The sequence below is a fragment of the Desmodus rotundus genome, chromosome 3 (genome assembly GCF_022682495.2).
Source record: "Desmodus rotundus isolate HL8 chromosome 3, HLdesRot8A.1, whole genome shotgun sequence".
NCBI lineage: Eukaryota > Metazoa > Chordata > Mammalia > Chiroptera > Phyllostomidae > Desmodus > Desmodus rotundus.
In genome coordinates this window covers 81,568,824-81,594,161 of record NC_071389.1, presented here as the reverse complement: position 1 = coordinate 81,594,161, position 25,338 = coordinate 81,568,824, and the positions used below count along the sequence as shown (strand labels likewise).

Here is a 25,338-nt window from a genome sequence, read left to right as displayed (position 1 = left end):
CAGCCCACTGAGCTATACCATTCAGGGCCAAATACATAGTCTTAATAATTAGTTTCTTTCCAATAATTTTGCAAGTTATGGCCTTTTTGTTTATAACATTCTGGTCTCATTAAAAGGGATTAAATAACTTGCTTTAATTTCAAGTGAGTAAAAATGAAATCTGCTGTACAGAAAAACACTATGTGTCAATTTCACCATTTGAAAATAAAGTCATTCTGTGATTCAATACTAAATATTTGAGGAACAAAAAGCTAATGATGCTGCTAAGGTTGTAATTCAAGATTATTTGTAATGACCATTACAACTTCTACTTCCACAGGAAGTAGTGAGTGAATACAAAACCCCTTGGAGATTTAATCCAAAGCCAGATAGCTCTATTCAGGACACATTGGAACTGTACCAGCCTCTGAATTTGGGGACATGGAGAAGAATAAAGCTCTTTCACAATTAACAACAGTGATGAAAGGCGATTCTGTTTGTATGTGCTTTGGTTATCAAGTACTGACCAGAGGGGAAGCAGGTTGGCTATTCTGTATGTACAAGTGGCATCCTTTTGAGTGGGAAAACAAAGGAAAGCTTTTAATGATTTCTTGAAAAAAACATTAAAGGGTCAGCTTTTATTTCTAACTTGTTAAGCAATAAGCATACCAATCTATTCTAACTATTTCTATACATTCCAGTCTATCTATTCTAAAGTACCTACAGTATCTTATGGTAAAGTATATTTATGGTAAAGTCAAAAGATGTTAACACAGATCAAGAAACAAGCTGTGAGTCATATGAATAGATTATTTTATACTTTCCTTCTTTTGAGCTAATAAACCAACCAATATAGGGATTTACTGAGCAGCCCAGATTATTTCCCTGACAAATGAATAGCTTATCACATACTTTTTTGTTTGACAATGCATTATCTTAAAGTAACCATTAATCTACACTTCATTGCATTCAATCTTTTCTAAGAGGTAAAGGAATATCATATCTTTGCCTTAGCATTTTAATACAGACAATGTCAGATCAAACTGAATATCATTAGCAGATTCTAAGAGGAAAATAAATCATCAAAGGCCAAATGTAGCCTGAGTGGTATGTGAATAAAATACCACTTGACTTTTATGATGGTTAGAGTTTTAAAAACTAAATTTTGATATTTGAATCTCATGTTATTTTGAACATCTTCTGGAATATCATCTTAATTGATGTTAATTAACTCACCAACATTCAATCATCAGCACAACATGGTCTCCCAAAACACTGGACTAACCTGAGAGGGAAGTTCATAGCAATACAGGTCTACCTTAAAAAGTCAGAAACATTTCAAATAAACAACCTAACCCTACGCCTACAAGAACTCAAGGAACAACAACAAAGACAGTCCAGAGCAAGCAGAAGGAAGGAAATAACCAAGATCAGAGCAGAATTAAATGACATAGAGACTAAAAGCACAATTCTAAGGATCAATAAATCCAGGAGCTGCTTCTTTGAAAAGATAAACAATATCAACAAGCCTTTAAGCAGACTCATCAAGAAAAAAAGAGAGAGGACCCAAATAAACACAATCAGAAATGAAAGAGGAGAGACTACAACTGATACCACAGAAACACAAATGACTGTAAGAAATTACTACAAACAACTATATGCCAAGAAATTTGAAAACCTGGGTGAAATGGACAAATTTCTAGAAAAATATAACCTTCCAAAACTCAATGAAGAAGAAGAACAGACCAATAACACCTGATGAAATTGAAGCAGTAATCAAAAAGCTTCCAACACACAAAAGCCCTGGACCAGATGGTTTCACAGAATTCTACAAAGCATTTAAGGATGAGCTAACCCCTAACCTTTACAGATTATTCCAAAAAATCCAAGAAGTCAGAAGACTCCCAAACTCTTTCTATGAAGCCAGCATCATCCTAATCCCAAAACCAGATAAAGACGTAACAAAGTAAGAAAACTTCAGGCTAATATCTCTGATGAATATAGATGCCAAAATCCTCAATAAAATATTGGCAAACCACATCCATTAATACATTAAAAAGATCATACACCTCTTTGTTTGTTTTTTTCTTTTGTTGATTATGTTCCAGTTAAAGGTGAGATCATATGGTATTTTTCCCTCACCGCCTGGCTTATTTCACTTAGCATAATGCTCTCCAGTTCCATCCATGCTGTTGCAAAGGGTAGGAGCTCCTTCTTTCTCTCTGCTATGTAGAATTCCATTATATAATCAGAGACATTGAAGTTAAGAACAATCTAACAATAACCAGAGGGTTGTGGGGAGGGGATAGTGGGGAAAGGGGTTCACAGGAGCTACTATAAAGGACACATGGACAAAATCAAGGGGGAGGGTGGAGGCGGAGGAGGGAGGTGGGTTTGGCTGGGGTGGGGTGAAGAGATGGGGAGAAAATGCAGACAACTATAATTGAATAACAATAACAATAAAAAAAATAAGACTGTGGAAAAAAAAAACAAGATCATACACCATGACCAAGTGGGATTCATCCCAGGGATGCAAGAATGGTACAATATTCGCAAATCAATAAAAGTAATACATCACATAAACAAAAACAAAGGCAAAAATCACATGATCATATCAATACATGAGGAAAAAGCATTTGATTAGGTACAGCACCCATTTATGATAAAAACACTCAGCAAAGTGGGGATAGAGGGAGCATTCCTCAACATAATAAACACCATATACGACAGACCTACAGCCAACATCATACTCAATGGGCAAAAACTAGAAACTTTTCCACTAAGATCAGGAACAAGACAAGGTCGTCTACTTTCACCATTCCTATTTAACATAATATTGGAAGTCATAGCCACAGCAGTCAGACAAGAAAAAGAAATAAAAGGCATGCAAATTGGAAAAGAGGAAATGAAACTGTCATTGTTTGCAGATGATATGATAGTGTACACAGAAAATACTATAGACTCCACAAAAATCTGTCTGACCTAATAAATGAATTTGGCAAAACAGCAGGATACAAAATCAATATTCAGAAATCAAAGGCATTTTTGTACACCAACAATGAAGTATCAGAAACAGAACTCAGGGAAAAAATCCCATAGCAACAAGAAAAATAAAATACCTAGGAATAAACCTAACCAAGGAGGTAAAAGACCTGTACTCAGAAAACTACACAACACTAAAGAAAGAAATTAAAGAAGATACAAACAAATGGAAGCACATACCGCATTCATGGATTGGAAGAATTAACATCACCAAAATGGCCATACTACCCAAAGCAATTTATAGATTCAATGCAATACCTTCTAAAGTACCAATGGCATATTTCACAGATATAGAAAAAACACTTCAAAAATTTTATATGGAACCATAAACGACCCCAAATACCTGCAGCAATTTTGAAAAAGAAGAACAAAGTATGAAGGATCACAATACCTGATATCAAACTGTATTACAAGGCCACTGTAATCAAAACAGCCTGGTACTGGCATAAGAACAGACACATGGACCAATGGAACAGAATAGAGAGCCCAGAAATTAACTCAAGTCTCTATGGTCAATTAATATTCAACAAAGGGGGCAGAAGCATAAAATGGAGTAAAAATAGCGTTTTCAACAAATGCTGTTCGGAGAGCTGGATGGTTACATGCAAAAAAATGAAACTTGATCACCAACTTACACATACACAAAAATAAATTCAAGATGGATAAAAGACTTCAATATAAGTCATGACACCATAAAAATCCTTCAGGAGAACATAGGCAGGAAAATCTCAGATATTTCATGCAGCAATATTTTCACTGATATGCCCCCTAGAGCAAGGGACATATAGGAAAGAATAAACAAATGAGATCTCATCAAAATAAAAAGCTTCTGCATGGCTAAACAGCATTAAAATGAAAAGAGAACCAACCATATGGGAAAACATATTTGCCAATGATACCTCAGACAAGGGTTTGATCTCCAAAATATATAAAGAACTCACACGACTCTACTCCAGGAAGACAAATGACCCAATTAAAAAATGGGCAAAGGACTTGAACAGACATTTCTCCAAGGAGGAGAGGCATATGAAAAGAAGCTCAGTATCGCTAGCCATCAGAGAGATGCAAATTAAAACCACAATGAGATACCACTTCACACCAGCCAAAATGGCCATCATAAACAAAGCAACAAGCAACAAATGTTGGAGAGGTTGGGGAGAAAAGGAAACCCTAGTCCACCATTAGTGGGATTGCAGACTGCTGCAACCACTATGGAAAACAGTATGGAATTTCCTCAGAAAACTAAAAATGGAACTGCTTTTTGACCCAGCAATTCCACTGCTAGGATTATATCCCAAGAACCCTGAAACACCAATCCAAAAGACCAATGCACCCCAATATTCATAGCAGCAGAATTTACAATAGCCAAGTGCTGGAAGCAACCTAAGTGCCCATCAGTAAATGAATGGATCAAAAAACTATGGTACATTTACACAAAGGAATACTTCTCAACAGAAAGAAAGAAGGAGCTCCTACCCTTTGCAACAGCATGGATGGAAGTGGACAGCCTTATGCTCAGTGAAGTAAGCCAGGTGGTGAAATACAAATACCATATGATCTCACCCATAAGTGGAATATAATCAACAAAACAAACAAGCAAGCAAAACATATCCAGAGACATTGAAATTAAGAACAGACAGTAACCAGAGGGGAGATCGGAGGGGATAATGGGGGGAAAAGGGTGAAGGGTTTTCAGGAACAGCTATAAAGGACACACGGACAAAACCAAGGGGGGCTGGAATCAGGGGAAGGAGGTGGGGATGGCTGGGGTGGGAGGCAGACGTGGGGGGAGGAGGCAGAAAACTGTACTTGAACAATAAAATTTAAAAAAAAACACTGGACTGATAAAGACAACTGTATGGAGAGGGTGAGAGGACAGGGGTGACAAGTGTTATGTATTTTACAGATGGTAAGAGGCAAATGACAAAATGATTTATTTCCATTACACACCCTGTGTGACTATGCCCAATTGCCTTTGCCAATATATTAAATCAAAATAAAGAGATTAACGTAAATTTAAGTGTCAGACCCCCATTTTTTTATTAGCATTATGTCTCACAATCTGCTCTCAGGGTTCTTCTTGAGCTGTTTTGAATTCTACTAAGTGAGCACTTTTATGAAACATGGCTACCTTTTTATTGGTAAATCATTTTGATTCAATGGAGAATAGCAAGCATTTTGTTGTGTTTCTCAATTTTCTTTTTTTATTTTTTAAGTTATTATTCTGTTACAGTTATCCCAACTTTTCCCCCTTTGCTCTCCTCTGTCCATTTCTTTATATTGCTAAATAATAGACTTTCAGCCCTTCCTCCCTCATCCCTGCTTCCAACTAGACAGCTGTCCCATTCTTTGCCTATATACCAATTTTTAAGCTACTGGAGATGAATATAAAACACATAATAAAGTGATAACTAAATTAATATATTTTAATCTCATATATGGTGCTAATATCTGAAGTATGTGGAACTGATACATAATTTGGAAATGAACTGGGCAGATAGAACTGAAATCACTGAAGCTGAAATATGTAACCTTTTAAATTAACACGGTAATTTGGTAAGTTAAGTTACATCAGTGATTTCATTCATTCAATCATTTAGTTCAACTGCATGCATGCAAGTTCTTCTTTGAATATTTATCTTCAGTGTAATCCTTAACAGGTTATAAGAAATGTTTTGAAGTGAATAAATGTCTATTTAAAACAATTATAAGTATCATAAAAATTAAAATGGAGTAAGAGCACAACCACTTTGTCATAAAATTTATGAGAATATTACCAAATTTTCTTTAAAAGTGTGTGCATCAGTTTATTCTTTTTTTCTCATTTAACTTGGTCATCAAGTGTAACATCACATGATGGGAAAATGAAGGCTAAAGCATGTCAGTTTCCCCATTTTCCCTAATGTTGACAATACAGTAGTCCCCCATATCTGTGGTTTTGCTTTTAAAGTTCAAATTACCTGCAGTCATCCATGGCCCAAACATATTAAATGGAAAGTCCCAGAAATAAACAATTCATAAGTTATAAATTGGAAATCGATTTGAGTAGAATGATTAAATCTGGCTCTGTCCTGCTCCTTCCCACCTTGGGCGCGAATCCCCCTTGTCCAGCGTCTCCACACAGTATGTGCTCCCTGCCTGTTAGTCACCTGGTAGTCATCTTGGTCATCAGATTAGTAATGAGATGTTTTGCATGTTTTACTTTTTTCTACTTTTTAAAATTTATTTTTATTGTACATTTTCCAATACCATTTATCCCCTTTGTATTTCCACCTCGATCCTCACCCCCTCAATCTAGTCTTCTATTAGAAACTACTTGGCTTCTATAAAATAAAGAACCATACACAAAGTACACTAATTGTTCTTTTCATGATCCAATGATTGTAAAAATATTTTCCTGGCAGAAGTCTTCACCTAGTTTTAGCCTTTCTGCACTCAAAGATTATTTGGTTTTTCTTTTACATAGCTTTTTAGAATTGTATCATTACAGAGAATGTTAACTACTACAGCTAATGTGACTATAAATGGTGTATAGTGTTTTCTCTCTCAGCCTCTAAAACAGAAAGGCTAAATTGATTAACACTAGTGGGTAGTAACTCTGAGCAGGGGAAGGAATGGGTGGGCAACACTCCTGAGTTTTAAGAAGGTATCTGATATAGATGTTTTTAGGAAGACATAGTGGAAATAGCAACTGCAACAATTATGAGAACCTCCCTTCCACGTTGTTAGTGATTGCATGTGATTAGTAGTTTCAGTTGTTTCTCAAATTGTGGCCAAAATTAGTCTCCAGAGTAGACTTAATGGAAGTTTACTGGCCTGATTATATGAAATAAATGTGTGTTGGATTTAAATATATTAGAAAAGTTAAAGAAGGAGATGTTAGATTGAGGGATTTTTTTGTTGTTATTGTTTTTTTGACAGGACAGTCAGCCAACTCAACTGCATAACTTTAAAAGAGCCCTAGGGTTGAAAATATAAATGGCTCTCAAGGCCAGGAGCAAGCTGAGCAAAAAGGTCAGATAATGTTGCACAGGGCTGCCAGGGTAGGACAGCATTTGGTAGGAAATCCTTTGTGACCCTTCTTGGCTGTAACAGGAGGGACAAGGCAACTCATACATTAATCCTGAACTTGAGGTTGAAGTGTAATATTACAGATCTCTGGGACAGCCACCAAGAAACTGATTCTTAAATAAAAGAGCTTCGTTTGTTTCACTAGACAAACTAGGAATTGTGGGAAAATAAAAGCTCTTTTTCAGTATTTCTTCTTGTCCAGTGTCTCATTAATATATAACTTAAGGCAAGAGACTTATTAGGTAGCAGCTGGTAAAAATTAGAAGGAAAAAGCCTTACTAAAGTATACAGACAGAAAGACAGATAGATAGTTATAAATATATTCATTCAGTACTTTCTCTAACTCTTCCCTTTGAAGGACTAAAGAGCAATGTGATTTTCACCTTGTTCATTCCAGCTTGCTATTCCTTCAGTTTCTAGAATACTCTAATATAGCAGTCACTTAAATATACTCACAGAGAAAGCTATATAACTCAATGAAAACAGTGGTTATTTTAGCTTTCAGAATAAAACATATTCACGTCACACCCATAAGGGTAGCTTGCATGCCCTTAGCAGGATGGCAGCAATTAGAATGAACTCAATGTTATATGGGGGGTGAAAGTAGCTTTATAGTTGTTAGTATGCAAAACAGAGTTCATTCTTGTATTATTCTTTATTAATTACTGTATTGTTTCCCATATGCACTGTAAATCTACTTTTGCCCCACCCTGTACATTAATTAAAATTCCTATTTAAGCAAAATCCCAATCCCCTGGAATCTCTTAAAGGGAATGTCCATACAGTTAGCCACTGTAAACATTACTGCTTCACTATAAAGTCACTAATAACCATCATAAGGCTGAAAGCACCAGAATATGACTTAAGAAACTCAGGCCCCTGTCTTGACTCTGAAACAAGTTTTGTGGCCTTGAACATCATTTACATAGCACAGCAGCGGGGACTGGGGGAACAACCTCACTTCTTACGATGAATTAGCTGCTGTTGACTCGTCAGTTACCTAGAAACAAAGATTTTATAAGTACTCATGGAACATAAATATGCTCAAGATGATCAACTATGCTTAGAATAACCAAAATAAGTGTTGTTCATGTGTGATGCCAGTATGATCACTGTCTCTATGTGAAATTTTTTTCTGCCTTTGGCCACACTCTGTAACTCATACCAAGAAGCTCTAGTTTTATATGTATCCAGCATATGAAAAATTGAAGAAGTAATAGGATTTATACACAGTGTATAAATTGCAGCCTTGTGGACAGAAAAGGGGCCACATACTAAACCTGAGAAGCACATGGCAGGCCTTACAAACCCAAGGACCAAAGTGACCACACAAGTGGTATAAATGTAAGAATTCCTAACTACTTAGAGGGTCATGGTGGGTAGTCCTAGGCCTACAGCATCCTTGACAAAGGTCAACCTTTAACTTTGAAATTTCAGTCTATTGTCATTGTGCATCTAAGATAACACACCTTTGCAATGTCAGACTAATCTTCTTTTCCAGGTCTCTTGAAGACACAATAGCAGGCACCAGAGGATGAGACCACATTGTTATCCTGTTGCTCACATAACACCTCTATGTGCTGTAAATGTTAATTATTAACTATCCTGTGCCCACCAACGTAAAAGAAACATGTCTCTGTTTCACTTTTTATACAATCTCAGAGATTTCCCTGCTTTGCTTTCTCCCGCCTCCCTAATCTACCACCATGTAACCCCCTTTACATTTCTTCCTTTGATTCTAATGTATAAAATAAGTTGCAAAACTACCCTTCTTTGGAGCATTTTCTCAGTCTGTTGAGATCTTGGTTCCTGGCAATTGTCATCAATTTGGCTCAAATAAATTCTTATAAGCCTTTTTCTTAGGCTGGACATTTTTTCATCGACAGCCTGATTTCACATGAACTATAACATAGCTATGTAAAGTATTAATATTGTTACATCTAACAGTAACTATCTTCCTACAGAGTAACTACCTTTTCTTACAGAGATTTAATATTTTAGGTAAAATAATACTTGAAAATATCTGGCAAGTTTTGATGTGATTACATCCCCGTTTCTTAAACCTACCCTGTTATATGAAAAATGACTTTTAAAATGTATTACACTAAAAATTAACATACTTATTTATAAGGATTTCTTTCCCAACACATGTACTATAAAGGCATAAGAATTAGCTCTGTATGGCCCAGAGTTTTTGTTATGAATATAAACATAGAGTGGAAAAAACAGAATGATTTTTTAAACCTCAGATGAACCAAGGAGTACCTTATTGACTCTCATAAGATCAGAGAACCATAGACAACTACCGACCGTAATTCAACTTTCCACCCAAACCTAAATAAAATTGCTTTCTACAATAATTCTGATAGAAATTCACCCACCTTACTCGACAAACTTCAAAGACTTCTACTTTGCAAAATAGCACATTCTATTCTTAAACATTTCTTAGAAAACCCTTTCATATTCTGAGCTAAAAATGTTTCTCCATAACCGGTTACTCATCAATCTTAGTTCTTCCCTCTTAAGGCATGCACGACTAATTAGTTTTCTCCCACACAACAGCCCTCCAGACATTTGATGCTAGGCGTCGTTTGACACAAGTCTTCACCTTTCCTAAGCTAAACAGTCTCAGTAAATTCAACTTTTCCCATTCTTCTTTTACTCCCTCCCTCCCTCTCTTCCTCTTTACGTGAGCACTAATTAAATATACTAGGTATTAGCCACCTGCCCATATGTATGAAGTCAATTCTAGACCCTCACCTTCCACAGAATTCTTTTCTGGATTTACTCCAGTTCATCGATATCTTTTTTTTTTTTTTTAAGAGTCCTTCGAAGTGAATGTTTTCAGAATGTGGAGGAACTATTACCTCTCTTTCTCTGAAAGCCCTATTTCTATTGATATAAACAATTCCTTCTGCTTGTGCCTAGCTAAAATCTTTCCCCTAATACCATTCCTCCAAATGGGACTACTTTGGACTTCTGGGGGTAAAATCTACAGACAAATGGATTTCGTTTCCATCAACCAAATGTCTGTAGTTGCTTCATGAACATGTAAGTTGCTTTGCCTACAGGCTGTCTTTTCCTCTTAGAGGATTTGGTTTTGCTTAGAATTTGGATGTAGCATTTTAAGTCCATAACAGGTTATAAAATAGGTCCTTGTCCTAGAACACTGTATGCCTCCCTTGTTACTGCTGCCTTGGTAAGTTATTGCTTGTTTTAATTTTCTAATTACTTTTTTGGTTTGGCCATTTTTTATAAAGAGGTTTTACTGTTGGCTAGGAGCAGGTATGGACAAACAGGCCAATCAGTGATTGGACGGCTCAGTCCAGAGTAACTATCTCCATCAAAGAGTAAACTGATTCCAAGTTATAATGATTGCAGGCTTTCTTTTCCTATTTTATTTATTGATTGGTTTATACAAAATAGAAGAGAGATATAAATTATCCCTCATTAGTTACCTAGAGCTGCCATTTTTAATTTTTTCAGCTTGCTTTTTTAATTTTTTCATTTTAAAATGAAGGAGTTCCTAATTTCCAAATTATCCCCAATATTACTGATTTTTTCATTATAGAAACTAGAGATGATAAAAATAGTAATAATAAATGCATATGGTTAAATGTATCTACGAGGTCATTGTATTTATTGGGCATATTACACTTCATCCTCTCAACTACTCTATAAAATAGGTATTTTCATCTCCTTTGACAAATCAGGAAACTGAGGCAGAGAAGTGAAGCAGCTTGCCTAATTTCAGAGAGCTAGTAAATGACTGACCACCATGCAGGGGTGTCCAACCCACAGCCCTCGGGCCTCATGTACCTCAGGATGGCTATGAATGTGGCCCAACACAAAATTGTAAGTTTACTTAAAACCTTTTTTTTGCTCATCAGTTGTCATTAGTGTTTGTGTATTTAATGTGTGGCCCAAGACAATTCTTCTTCCAGTGTGGCCCAGAGACTCGAAAAGTTTGGATACCCCTGGTAGAGGAAGGCTGTATCTTCCTACCATTCACGTAGATGGTGGTTATTTTTAGGCAATCCTGTGCTTTGTGTGTGAGGAGGTGGTCACTAAATGCTATGGTTAAAACAGGTAGTGTGGCATTCTGTGTGGTTTGTTGCAAATTATGAGAGTTTCACAAGGGTTCTAGTCTTGGTTCTGACACTAAGCAGCTGCAATAACCTTGGACAAAACATAATCTCTGAGCAACATCTCCATGATCTATAAAAAAAGAGAAAAATAATCTTAACTCCACAATATTAGGAAGATTAAGTGATTTCATACTTGTAAAAGCATCCACAACAGGCCTGTATACCCAGTGGAAGCTTAACAGACATTCATTCAGTGTCCTGAATTTTCAAATCCCAATTCAGTGGCACATCGGCATATCCCTGTATCTCCTTTTGCCGTCATACTTGGAAAATCTCAGGGGAGTAACATCAAATAGGAGAAATGTCCCTTCTTCAATTAGTGCTTATCTCAACAATATATTTTTTTGAAGAGTCAGGAGAGGAAATACAATGGTCTAAAAAGGAGAGTAACAAAATCCCAGGCTGAGTGTTCGCACTGGAAATGGATCCAAGGGATACTCAACATAAATATTTTCAAAGACAACACGGGGCACACTAGGCATTAGAGAAAGGGAAGTGGGAGGATATGACTTGCAGTGGGTTCAAAAGCCCTTCACAACTGACTTGCAATTAGGAAACACAAATATTTATGGTGTATAATTTGAGTAAAAATGCTTTCCTTACTTTTATGCTTCTTTCTGCAACTTGCCTCAGTTTCCCTATCTGCAAAAAGGAAATGACAGTCCTGTGAGGATGCATGAAAACAGGAAAGGTTCTTAGAACAGTAATTGGGACACAGTAAGAATTCAATAAATGTTATTAACTGCTATTACTATTTGGTTATTCTCTTTTCGCACATGGAAAAATATCCTTATTCCTTTAATTGATGTCCAGAATGACAAACGTGCTCTTCTACATTGTCCTTCAGCTCTTAAAACTGCATGGATGCTCAGTCTGACCTTGTAAGGCCTTTCAGATGTTGATTAAGTCAGCCAGGAAAGGCTTAGGCATTAAGAAAACAATGAAAGGTTCTCTCAAGGGTGTGCTCTCAGTCCTTTCACCTACTTGGGGAAAAATGTAAAGGCATAAAAATGTAGAGAACAGTAAAATAAATATATCACACATTTAAAGGTGTGTCCTATTTGTTCCCAATCTTTTAAAATTAATTCAATAAGTACTTTCAATATATCTATTAGGTGCTAGGAACTGAGAAATAAAATACAACTCATAAATTATCACTCCCTTTGTATATCTCTCTAATCCTGTGTCCCTTGTTCCCTCCCCAAATATAACTATTGTAACCAATCTGATGTCAAGCCTTCCTGTCCAGGTTCTTACACATTTATACTCACAACAAAAATAGCATTCTTTGTGCATTTGTACATATATATATTATATCATACCTACCTTTCTACAGCCTGATCTATCATGTTGATACTAGTTCATTCACTGTAACTGCTGTGTCACATTCTATCATGTGACTATTCTATATTATTATGTATCCATTTCCTTACTGATGGATATTTTAGTTGTTCTAGTTTTTGCTATTTCAAACAATGTTGCTATATACTAATCTCTTTGCACTTATAAGTAAGAATTTCTCTGGGAATAAATCTAGTTGTGGAATTGCTGTTGTGTGAGGAATACATTTTTAATTTTAGTAAAAACTACCATATGGTTTTAAAAATTCATGGGATTTTCTACTGTTGGCATTTCAAATTTTTTGCCAAATTCATAGGTTGAATGGTTTTAATTTGCATGTCCTTATCACTATTACAGTTATTCATATCTTTAAAATGTTTATTGGCTATGAGGATTTCCTATTCAGTGAGCTGCCACTTAATAACCCTTATCCATATTTCTACTGGATTGCCTGTCTTCTGTTTATTGATATAGAAAAGTCATTTGTATATATAACAATCCATATTGTTATATAGATTGCAAATACCTCCTCTTAGTCTACCGCCTTTTTAAAAAAATCTCAGCCTATAACATCTTCTGTCATCTCAAAATTTTTAATTTTGATATGATTAAACCTGTCATTTTTTAGGGTCTGTTGTTTTCAGCCTTGCTGAAAATCTCATGGGTATCAGGAAAGCCAGTTGGTATAATGAAGCGAGCAATGTGATTGAAGATAAGAGACATTGGTATGAAGTGGGTCTGAATTCCCAGTCTACCATTTACTAGTTGTTTGATGGAATAATACATTCTCTGAGTCTGTTTCCTCATGCATGAGAAAGCTACTTTACACATCTGTCCATTATCCAACAAATAATCTTTAAGTAGCTATGACATGCCGGCACCATTCCAATGCTGAAATTGCAGTGGTAAATAAGACACACACGGTTCTTGCCTTTATAGAGCTTATATAGCAGTGGGGAAAATAATAACCAAATAAAAAAAACAAACGAAATAATATGCAACTGAGATGATATTGTGAAAGTGTTCTCTAAGTTAAGAAGTATTAGGCAAACATACGGTATTATGATTGCCATTATTAGGGACATTGTGGAAAGTTTCTCTAAAGTTGCTTACAAATCGAAGATGCAATTATTCTATTTTATGTGAAATGAGCTAACTGATAGTCAAGTTATGCCAGACAAATGACAAGTAGGTAGAAAGAGTTTTACACTGGAGGACATCATGGACTTTCACCAAAACCCAAGACTTCATTCCGTTTGGGTCAAAGGGTTCCTCCAGCCTTGTTTGAACCAGTCTTCCATGCAACGCCTTTACACCCGCTAGGCCGGTCTACTCTCTGCCCTTAACCTGTCCATCTCATACTCCTCTTACCTGATCTTAGTTAGCTTCTTCTAAAACTGTCCTCTCCTAAATCATGCAAAGTTCATTCCATATTGCCACTTATTCCAGTTTTACTCACGTAACGGGGTCCAGAACTTGGGGTGCCCAGGAATATAGGATGTCCCCCATAGGCCTGTCTGGGGGGTGGCAGACATGGAGCAGGGCCATTGAGAGTTATTTTGCATATCAGTAACAGCAGACTAGTCTTCCAGCCAGAGTGGAGCCAGAAAGGTATGCATGACTTCAACCCATGATGTAACTGGGAGGCAGTCCCCCCAGTTACCATACCTGTACGAGAGCTTAGAAATGGTTCGCTCCACGCCAGGGGGCCACACCTGCCCGAACTAACTATGACAGCCAAGAAAGGCAGAAAAATATCGGAATGCTAGCAGGTGTAGCCAATTGTGGGAGGAGTCAGAAAAGGGGTTATGGAGGAGGTTCCAGGCTAGGACTTAAACTAAAGGGGGGTTGGGAGACAATGACAGGAAGGGCAATGTGAGACCATGTGGGAAGGAAAGAGGTGAAAGGACTCTTGCTGGTGGGCCATGAGGAGGTGCCACATGGTTTAGGATTAAGAACTGGAGATGGGGCGACATAGCTGATGGTGCTGCGAGCTGTGGGAGACCTGCCCAGCTGAGCATGGATTACTGAGAGGAACTGGGAGAAGTGAGCTGTAGACTTCTGTTCTTTTTCTTCTGGAGGATGGTACTTCTGATTGGCATGTTCTGAGACAGGCCTGACTGGGCAAAGTGAGGAAGGAAGGACTGTGTGTGCTTGTGGGTGTTTTAAAGGGACTTTGAAATTTAACTGTGACATTCTACTATTACTCTAAACCTGTATAACTTTCGAACAAATAGTTCCTTTCCCTTTTCACCAAACTCTGGCATTGAGAGCCACAGTTCCTAACACCTGGTGGTGGGCAAGATGAACCTAAAACAGAAAGACCCCAGGGGAGGGCGTTTGTTCTGGTGACAGTATCTGAGCTCCCCCACGGGTTCATTCTGTAACACTCATACACTTAAATTTCTAACCAATATTTGCTACTTCTAAACTGACAGGAAAAAGGTGGGAAAAGAAGCTATGTACATATAGGTATTCTCTTTCCTCATTATTTTCAATGCAATATAAAAATCCAACAATCTTCCTTCCCTATTTAGGATTTTAGCAACTGAAATAATGCTGATCCAGTGGAAAAGGCAGGGAATGAGAAAATTGTTTTCTTGTAGGGTAAATTTGTAGGGGTTGAGGCATCAGATTAAGCATTATTAAGAAGCTCAAGACCATATGCTATTTGATGTAGACAGTTGGGCAAACAGCTAAAGCTTAATCTGGTTATGTGGAGCTCCTAGGATTTCCTAAAGCTGTGATTCAAATCCATAAAACAATTTTCAAAATACATTATTTTCTAATATGAGTGCATCTATAGGTGAGAAATAACAAGAAAAACTTTTTAAACAAGGAGTTTAATTTTTTTATTTCTCAGTTTAGTTTTTTAAATTTCTCATTAATTAATTCTCATTAAGCTTCATGAGTTCTGTTAACTTAATTCTAAGTTAATTCTAACTTAATTCTAAGTTAACAGAACTCATGAAGCTTAAAGAAAAAGAACAAAAAAAATCAGAAAATAAAATCTTTATCACTTTTCTTTCTCTCCAGAAAAAGTCCTGGAGGTTAAACCTAATATCTCTATCACCAGATAATTATCATTTTAAAAATGTAAATAAATGTATATTAGTCAAGTTAGTTAAATCTCTCTTCCAGGCATGCAAAAAAAAAAGTTAGGGTTCTAAAGATGAACATAATTAATTTTCTGTGAGTAATAGCCACCAGTTTTGAGTTCATAATACTAGCTAGCTTGTATTGAGGGACTTTATATATATTATCTTATTTCAACCAATCTTTACTGCGTGTTATATGTATTTTAGAGATGATATAAATGGAGTAGAAAATTAAACCCAAGAGTGTGTGGTTAAAGAGGAAAGTTTTCAAAAGTCAGTAACATACAAATAAGTGAGAAAAACTGACATATTAGTTCATCCCCTTATCTGGGCTCTTTATCCGGAGCTCTCCTTATCTGGGCTCTCTCCGTAGTCTCTTACAGACACTACGGAACCAGATTCATTTTTTAAAATGATGCTTTCTTCATTTAACTCCCCATTTTAAAAACCTGGTTTACAAAATCTAGAAACTTCTTAACCTCAAGACTCTTCACGATTTAACTGATCCATACAATTATCCAGTCAGTCCATAGTCTTCAAAAATTTATTGAGCAGCTAATCTGTACTAGGCTCTGTGAAAATATGACCTTGTCCATAAATTGCTCATAGTAATAGTGTTTCTCAGATACATCTGTTACTGCTTCTGGGTCCTTACCCACTTATTTCCTTTAAAGGTACATTCTGCTCAATTCTACATTCCTCCCTTTTCCTACATATCAAAATCCAAGCTATTTAAGATTCATCATTGATCCCAACTCCTTCATGAAGCACACACTAAACATTTTTGCTAGAAAGCAGTCCCTCATCCCTTTGTGCTCCCCAAGAACTAGATTCCAAATTTGTGTGAACTTGATTCCTGTCCTGCTGACTGCAAGGCCCCGCCCTTCAGAGATTCTGAGTCAATAGGTCCGGCTTCACCCGGACTAGAGGGCACGTGCATTTAAACGTGTGTGTCCAATTCCTAAGGCCATGATCCTTCTACCCATGCTACCTCGCAGACAACTGGTTTGATTTTCCCTCCTCTCCCTAAACGGACTCACTTTCTGACTACTCTGGTGTCACAATCTTGATCTCAGCTTTATTAATCCTGATGATTTTGGCTCTATAATTGCCAACTACCTCCTGGCACTAAGCACATTCTTGGCATGATAAAGAAGTAAAAGGGTTTAGTTTCAGGGTTGTTTTTTGTAACAATATAACTCACCTCATTAGACTAAGTCGTTTGGTTGGGTAAAATGGTGAATGCAGGAAAGCACATTTACTGGCCTGAGTGACTGAAAGGCTCCACTACTGAGCCTGTTTGCACCGGAGGACATAAAAGATTCTCCCCCTGTACTGCAGATTTCTTGAAGCAGAGACTGTATTTTACGTTTAGATCGGCAGTGCCTAGCACGTCCCTGTTACTGAGCATGTGTTGAATGAAAAAATCAAGAGTACATTTAATCAAAAGTTTACTGAGGCATATTTTCATGTCTCCTTGGTATCAGTTTTAAAGAATGTGGTATTCAATGTAGACAGCCTATCTCTTTTCTTCAAGGGAACAAATGGAAACTATTAATTCCAAAGTTTGCACTAAGGACTTTATTATTTACCTTATACGACTCAAGCACTGATAAGATTAGTATTTTCAGAAATACATTACGATACAACCGGGGCATTTCCACTCACTCTCTAAACTGTAAAAAGGAAAGGGTGATAGAGTAAACCTAATTTACAAAAAGGACGAGGCAGCGTTTTAGTAGCAGGACCTTTAAGGGGGTGATGTAATAACCACACTATTATTTTTATGGAGAAACAGGGCTTATACAACAGTGAAACCAGTGTGGCTGCCTTGCGCTGGTGAGTTTGAAGGAGACTTCGAGCAGTAAATCTCTGGGAAAAAACAAAAACAAAAAACCTTGTGACACATGCCGTTTCTTTTTTGGAGTCTGAATAGAGAAAAGGGTAAAGGAAAGCAGGTAATGCCTTCCTTGAAAATACAAAGGAATAACAACTCCCCAGCCTACACATAGAGGGACATGAAATAGCCTCTACGTGCCATTTTGACTATGGGAAAGTACTGCCAACTGAATAATTTTCCCACAGCCCAAAGCAACCCCCTTAGTAAGCATGACTTCACCACTGACATTAAAACAGTCATGAAACCTGCATTTTCAAAATGTCAAGGAAGCTGCCAGCCCCAAGAGAATGAATCTTCCCTGTCACAATTTAAGGAAAGCCTCTAGAATGGGAGCAGAGAAGGTGCAAGTACAGGTTTCCTCTTATCTTCGCCTGCCTTGGACACCACTGAACGGTTCTCCCAGAGGCAGAGAAGAAAGTCAGTTGATTATAATTGAATTTTCTGGAAAATTGAAAATGGCCTAATTTTATCTTTTGCATTTTGGACACATTCTGATTTCTTCTTTAAAGGTTTGAGTTAATTTTTAATTTAACTCGTCAGTATAACAGTGGATAAACTTTGATGCTGCCAAAAAAAAAAAAGCCCCCCCCAGTATCCATAATATCTGTTAAATGTAAAGATTCTATTAACCAAATTCTGCTAACCATACAGAAAAAATAATTTAAATGCTTAAAGTTTTATAAATAAACCCAAATAATTAACTCTTTATGAAACTAAAATTTACATGAAGAGCTACTGTTGGTCTCTCTCTGATCGATGTCTTCAGAACTGCAGTCACTCTACTTGGAAACAGTGACTTCACTGCCCTTGTAAATTACCTAATTGTCTCCTTACGGGTATTCCCTGATTTATTATACCAGTAAGTAGATTAAGTTTGATATGCACATCTGCTGTTCATGATCACCTCCATTTAAAATTAATATTCCTTGCATGCTCCCCGTGTACATGAAATGAATCTTTCAGTTTTATATATTTAGTGTTTAAATGTCCATATATTTATCTATCTATCTTTTCTTTTCATTCATGGGGAAGTCATTCTGACTTTTCCATTCTCATCTACAATAGTAGGGAAATGCTCTTGCTTTCATCACACTCACATGAGAAGGGCACCTTTGCACTGGCTCCTGGCTAAGGCTACATGGAATAGCAAGAGACATGGTATTTCAGGAATCAGAAGGCTCATACATGGTTTTGCTACCTCTAGTATGTGACCTTGGGTAAATCATTTATCTTTTTTGAAACTCAACTCTATCCCCTGTAAAGTAGGTATGTTGACATAGGACTTGTCTCTCTAGAAAGTTTTTTGTAGGTGTCAAAGCAGATAATGTATATAAAAAATGCATTGAAGAACACTTAATTGATTAAAAAATATAAAATATTACTATACTTGTGTATTAAAGTGATAAATAAAAGCCAAATATATAACAGATATATGTAAAATAAAAATAATTATTCAGTAAATTCATAAATCATAGCTTTGTTTATATCACTAAGACAGAAATTTTTTATTTCAGTAACAATGCTATAATTATACATTTCATTATATAGAAATAATTATATAACTTGTCTCCTTCCACAAATATGATTGTGAGGTATAAACAGAGTTGTATGAATACATACACATTATCTTTTACTAAAAGGTTACACAGCCACACATGCATTTATGAAGCAACTATATTACTGAGACATGCCTAAAGTGAACTGTGATAATTTTAAATGCATCAAAGAGACATTGTTCTTTGAAGGACTTGTACTGTGAATATGTTTGCAAATGTCAATTTCCCAATTATTCCTCTATGAATGGTAAATGGGATGTGAAGAGAAAAGAGCACTGCACTGGGAACCTGCCTTCACTTTATCCACAAACAACTGCTTAACATTTACTGTATGTCAGGCATTTGCCTAGCAGGGGTGTCTAACCTTTTGGCATCTCTGAGACACACTGGAAGAAGAAGAGTTTTCTTGGGCCAAACATTAAATATACAAACACTAATGAAAACTGATGAGCAAAAAAAAAAAGGTTTTAAGTAAATTTACAATTCTGTGTTGGGCCACATACAGCCAAGTGGGCTGCAGGTTGGACACCTAGAGATACATCACTGAGTAATGCAAATAAAAATCTCTGTCTTCATGAAGCTGGCATTGGGTAGGAAGGGACAAGCAAAATCCTATAACATCATAAGTAAATTATTAGAAGATTCCAAGTGCTATGTAAATAAGTACTTAGGTTATAAGTGTTACAGGGGGAGAAAAAAGAATGGTGTCCGATCTGGTATGTGTGAATATGGTAGGGCAGTTTCCAGTGTTAAACAGAGTGGTTACAATGGGTCTAATTAAGAAAGTATTAGGAAGACTGTCCATACAGTTCTCTGTGGGGAAAAAACCCAGCCAGAAGAAAAAGCAGGGTAACAGCCCCATTGGAGTCTGACAAAATGATCTTGTAAAAAATACCCCATTTTGCAGATAAGAAAACAGTGTCTCAGAGCGACTTAAGGGGACAGAGCTAGTCAATAATAAAGCCAGAATTAGAAACCAGGTTTCTTTACTCCTGGTCCAGTCCCATTCTTTTGTTTTGTGCCTTTGTTCACTAATCACAGAGAAAGCGCTTTGTTTCCTATGAAGCACTGAGTAAATGCAAAGTGCTGTCACTGCTGTGGTTGTTGCTATTGTTATTCATCAGGTACTCTGATATTTCTTGAAAGGTAGATGAAGATCAAATCATTTCATTTCCCCTTCCTACGGTTTTTCTCCTTCCTTTGTGCTTCTTGGGTGGATTATTTTACTATCAGATTATCAGTTAAAGTAATTATATTTCTTTGGCTATCTGATAAAGGAAAGGTGTTTAACATAGAAATAAACTATAAAATAGCATTTATGACATGAAAAAGAGCTGATGAAAGGATGAAGAGAATATGGAGCCCAATGGTTCAGGAGAGAACTGTATTTCTCAAGAAGGAAAGGGGGAGGATCTTTGAACGAACTAGGACTAGAGGCCTCTGTGTTAAGTTACTACATGAATCTGGCCTTGAAGAAATAATGAACTTAAAGTAAAAATGTTAAAAAAAAAAGAGACCACAAAGGAGGAAAACAAAGAGACCACAAAAGAGGTAAAAAGTAGAAAAGATAAGAATAATAGAAAGGGGGCTGGAGAGGAAAAGAGATGTAAAAACTTTTTTTCTAGTAAAAATATGAGAATATTATACAATAAACAGTATTAAAGAAAAAAGAGTGAGAATCAGATTTCAGACACAGTAGACTTGAGAGCTGGTGGAATTACTAACAGCAAAAGGGAACGGAGAGAAGCGTCTGAAAGGTGAGCTCTCTTTTCGTCATGCTAGGTTTAAGGTGGCAGTGAGTTCTCACAAGTGGAAAGGGTCTAATAGATAAGACGTAAATTTGAAAGATGTGTATCATCTAGAAATGTTCTGTCCAGTACAATAGTCCCTCACCACATGTGGCTACTGAGCACTTGAAATTGTGGCTAGCCTCGACTGAATGTGCTATAAGTGTACATATGCACCAGTTTTGAAGATTTCATATTAAAAAAGAACCGCATATCTCATTAACATTTTGTTACATTGATTGCATGCTGAGTAATGTTTGCATGGATTGAGTTAAATGAAATACATTAAAATAACTTCACTTGTCTCTTTTTAATGTAACAACTAAAAAATTAAAAATTACTATGTGGCTTGCATTATATTTCTACTGCATACTGCTGATATAGATATGTATTAGCATCATATAAGGGGGAGCGAACTTATGAATCTTCTGAGGTGTCTCAACTGAAAACAGATATGGGAGAAAAAGAACACATCGTAATAGTCAAATATTTACTGAGCACTCTAAGCATTATGCTTATTTCAAGTGTGTCATCTTATTTGTTCCTCCCAACAACCTTAGGAAATATTAGTCTTCTTTTACAAAAGAAAAAACTGAAGCCTAAAGAAGTTAATCTGCCCAAGGACACAGTTAAATGTTGGCATTGGGATTCAAACTAATGACTGACCCCGGATCTCAAGTTCTAAATTGTCACATCGTCAATTCTAGAACAATTTATACTCTGCAATTGTTAAATTGTTAATTTTTAAATGGTTATATTTAAACTAACAATTTATTAGAATGGCTCATTGTCAGTGTAACTGATATGCCAGTGATGTCCTGATTCAATGAAGAAAAAATACAAATGTGTAAATTTGTAACTTTAGAATTACAATGAACTACTACTGATGTTGGCATATTTTCACCATGCTGGGCCTAGGAGTTTCCAGGGCAACTTCTTGTCCTTTATCCATGTGAACTCCTAAAAACCCAACCCCGTCCTGTGCAGTGGTACAGTGGGGAGGATCATGGGCACAGCCCAGAACAGCAGGGCTGTGTTTTCTGAATATAACTACATCTATGGCACGGATCCACTTAAATTTTAAACCATAAAAGAACCTGAACCTTCCAAATTGTGATTTAAATGTCTCAGAGGGAACTGGGTTAAATTGCAACCTTTTGTTGAAGAACAAAAAGTTAAGCTTACCCAAATGGATAATTTAAAAATGTGGTTTGTTGCCCTTAAAAATGAAACACTTTTGAGGAATAGAAAGAAAAAAAAATAGCTTGATATTTATAGACTGGAATCATAACACAGCAAAATCTCCTAGAAATATAAATTGGGATAAAAAATAAGGTGTTTTTCATTTATGTTTGTTTGTACACACTTATCTTCCTTTCCTTTTTACCTGTAATTTCTCCACCTATTTGGACTAGACAGTAATCATAGGACTACTGCACATGCATGTACAGTGATGGCTATAATTGCATCATTTTCAGACACTTGTCCGTGTAAATTTTATCAAGCAGTTTGGCTCAAACACTTCTTCAGGCTTAAAACGAGGATTGCCACCAATTTACACTATGGAAATGGAAAACAAAAGGGAATTTCCAGGTAAGAATTCTGTTTTGGAATAAGACATCATGAGACTGTTTATGTTAGACATGAATCCAAAGAGGTGCCTCTTTCAACTGACCCACTAATTTATGAATTTTACCCCAGCCCCTTCTCACTCCCCGCCTTTTTTTTTTAATAGTGAGATGACTTGGACTTAGTTATATTTATAAAATTAGCTCCTCTGAAGACCTAAAGTTACTGAGAAATGCTTATCTAAAGAGGAAGTATCACAGTCGTATAGGGTAGAGCTTCTAAAAACCTGCCCTTTACTTTGACTCTTTCAGGCCAATTCCCATGACTCTTCCATCCAGTTGAGGAGTTATCCTTGGACTTGTTCCCTTACACATTACAATTCATAATGATTTGGAACAAATATTCAGACCTGGAAGGAAAAAGCCCTAAAAATGATTTGTCCACTCATGGGCCAAGGCGTCAAGAAAATAAAGCTGACAGATCCAGACATAAGAGACGGCCAACCAATACTCCTGTCAGGGAGGACTGCTACATTGACTTGCTTCTTTCCGAGAATATCCCTCCTTTCAAACTTCACTTGAGATTCTCATCACTGCAATTGTCAATTGGGTAGTTAATCCGAGTAGCTGTGCCGCTTCCCATTTGTACATTAGCATAAAGTATGCTGCTTTCTTGGGTTAATTTGAAGAACATATTGAGCACTTACTATGTGCCAAGCTCTGCTATATGCAGGTACTAGAAATATAGCAGTGGACAAAAATGACAAAAATCTCAGCCTTACTGAAACTTACATTCCAGTGGGGAACACATTCAATAAACAAGATAAACAAAATCAATAGTAAGTTAAACATTAGATGCTGAAGAAGAAAGAAAAAATGGAACAGGCAAGGGGAATATGAACTGTGGTGCATGGGGTAGGAAAGACTGGAATTTTGGGTAAAGTGGCCAGAAAAGGCTCCACAGATAATCAGATAAGTAGTGTGTACCTGGAAGGGTAGAGTGGGCACGCTCTAGGACGGATTAGTGTCAGCTGGAGTGGGGGAGGGACAGGTGATTAGCATATTTTAACCAGCCCTGTGGTGGAGAGGAAACTGTATGAAAGGGAGAAGAGAAGCAAAGATAAAATATGGACCACTTGAGACAAATGTCAGCTCCACATTTCGCCTAGGACTGACGGGTCCTTTGAGCATGGCACACTTTCTCTTTTTTAGCCACAGACCCAGGCTCTGCTGCCAAAACCAGGCAGGTCATGGGAAACCAACAGACATTCCGCCCCCCCCCCCCCACCACCACCCCAGCAGAGTCCAGTACTGGCCTGAGAAACTGAGAGAGTAGTTGCCAAAAGAACACTTCAGAGGGCCCTCCATCCTGATACATAAATGAAAACCTACCCACTGTCACCACCATGCAAACCCAGGGAGGCAAAGGCAAGCACAGACACACCCCCGGGACAGTAGGCACCGAGCACAGGGGAGACGAGAATTCAACCGCTTAGAGCCCAAACCCCGTAATTTCCCGACGCTGGGTCGGTACCACCAGAGGGAAAACGCCGTTCCCCACGCCCGGCGCCACAGGGCTGAGGGTGGGGGCGAGCGCCAGGAAAAGGAGGCTGTGGGCGGCGAGCGGGCCTGGCTGCCGCGGGAGGAGGGTGAGTTCGTCGGGCATCCCCGGGGAGGACCAGCCGGTGTCACACAACAGGGGGCTGGACGCGAGCTGGCGCCTCGAGGGGCCGAGACGGGACCGCGGACCCGGACAAAGTGCCCAACGCCCGCCGGCCACGGCCCGCCCCGTGCCCCCGCCCCAGCCCAAACGTCCACGGCCCCCTCCCCAGGCTTGCGCGGGCCCGGCCCCCCGACAGCGACGGGTTCCAGCGGTCGAACCCGCAGCTCCCGCACCGCCGCCCGCTCGGCCCCTTCCCGCCCAGCGCCGCGGTCGGGAAGCGAAAGAAAGAAAGAGCGGCAGTGGCGGCGCGCGGCCCCACTCACCATGATCGCGGCCGCGGCGGCAGGGTGACCCCGGCGGGTAGCGATGCGCTGTCCAGGGTAGCTGGCGTCCCTCTGCCCCGCGCTCCCGCGCGCCCGCTCTTCTTACCCCCACCCGCACCCACGCTCAGCGCGCGCGCCGCCCGGCCGCGCCTCCCCGCCCCCTCGGGCTCGCGCCACTCCCGCGCCGGCAGCCTCAGGGCCGTTTCGGGCGCCCGCGGCTCTCCGCCCCCTCCCCTAGCTGGGGCTTCGCGGGCCGCGTCACAGGGTGGGCTGAAGGGGTGGGACAAAGCTGGCGAAGCTGCCGCCTCGGTGCGGCCTCGCGCGCCCCTTTCCCAGCGCGCGCGGCTTCTCCCGAGCGGCCGGGGCGCCTCCTGCCGGGAGGGCGGTGATTTGCAGGCACAGGGGACGTCCTCTGCGGGGCAAGGCTCAAAGTTCGCAGACTCTAGGCAAGAACCCATCCGCCCACCTGCCTGTGTCCCTGGCCCGCCCCGTCCCCCGAGGCTAGGATACCTGCAGGAGCAGTGGGGAGGATAGGGATGTAGATGGCCAGGACACTGGTCCTGCCGTTAGTTGGGCTCCGTGGCTTTCAAGCACATGTTAAACGGAGAACGACTCTTGGTCATGTAGGGTTGCGGGATGTAGGTGGTTTAGAAATAGGAATCAGTCTGATTCTTTCAAGGATGAGGTGGGGAGTGGATGAGTCTGAGCAGGAAATTCCATTTCTTGCACGACTCTAGCTCCAGAGGACCTTATTCCAGGGTCTAATGCCAACAGTGGTTATTTTAACACTTATTTGTGAACAGAGAGTATAGGATCTTAGATCCTGGGCTGTAGATTGATTTATGTACGTATGTATGTATTT

At 38.5% G+C, this 25,338-nt stretch overlaps 1 protein-coding gene across 1 annotated transcript in view; it reads right to left on the bottom strand.

Moving 5' to 3' along the window:
- Positions 1-24,713, bottom strand: part of ELOVL2 (ELOVL fatty acid elongase 2) — a 73,027-nt gene extending 48,314 nt beyond the window's left edge. The window contains exon 1 of the mRNA XM_053921218.2: positions 24,477-24,713. Coding sequence (XP_053777193.1) covers positions 24,477-24,479 — 3 coding nt within the window. The 5' untranslated portion in view covers positions 24,480-24,713. The remainder of the gene's footprint in view (positions 1-24,476) is intronic.
- Between the last annotated feature and the right edge of the window lie 625 nt (positions 24,714-25,338).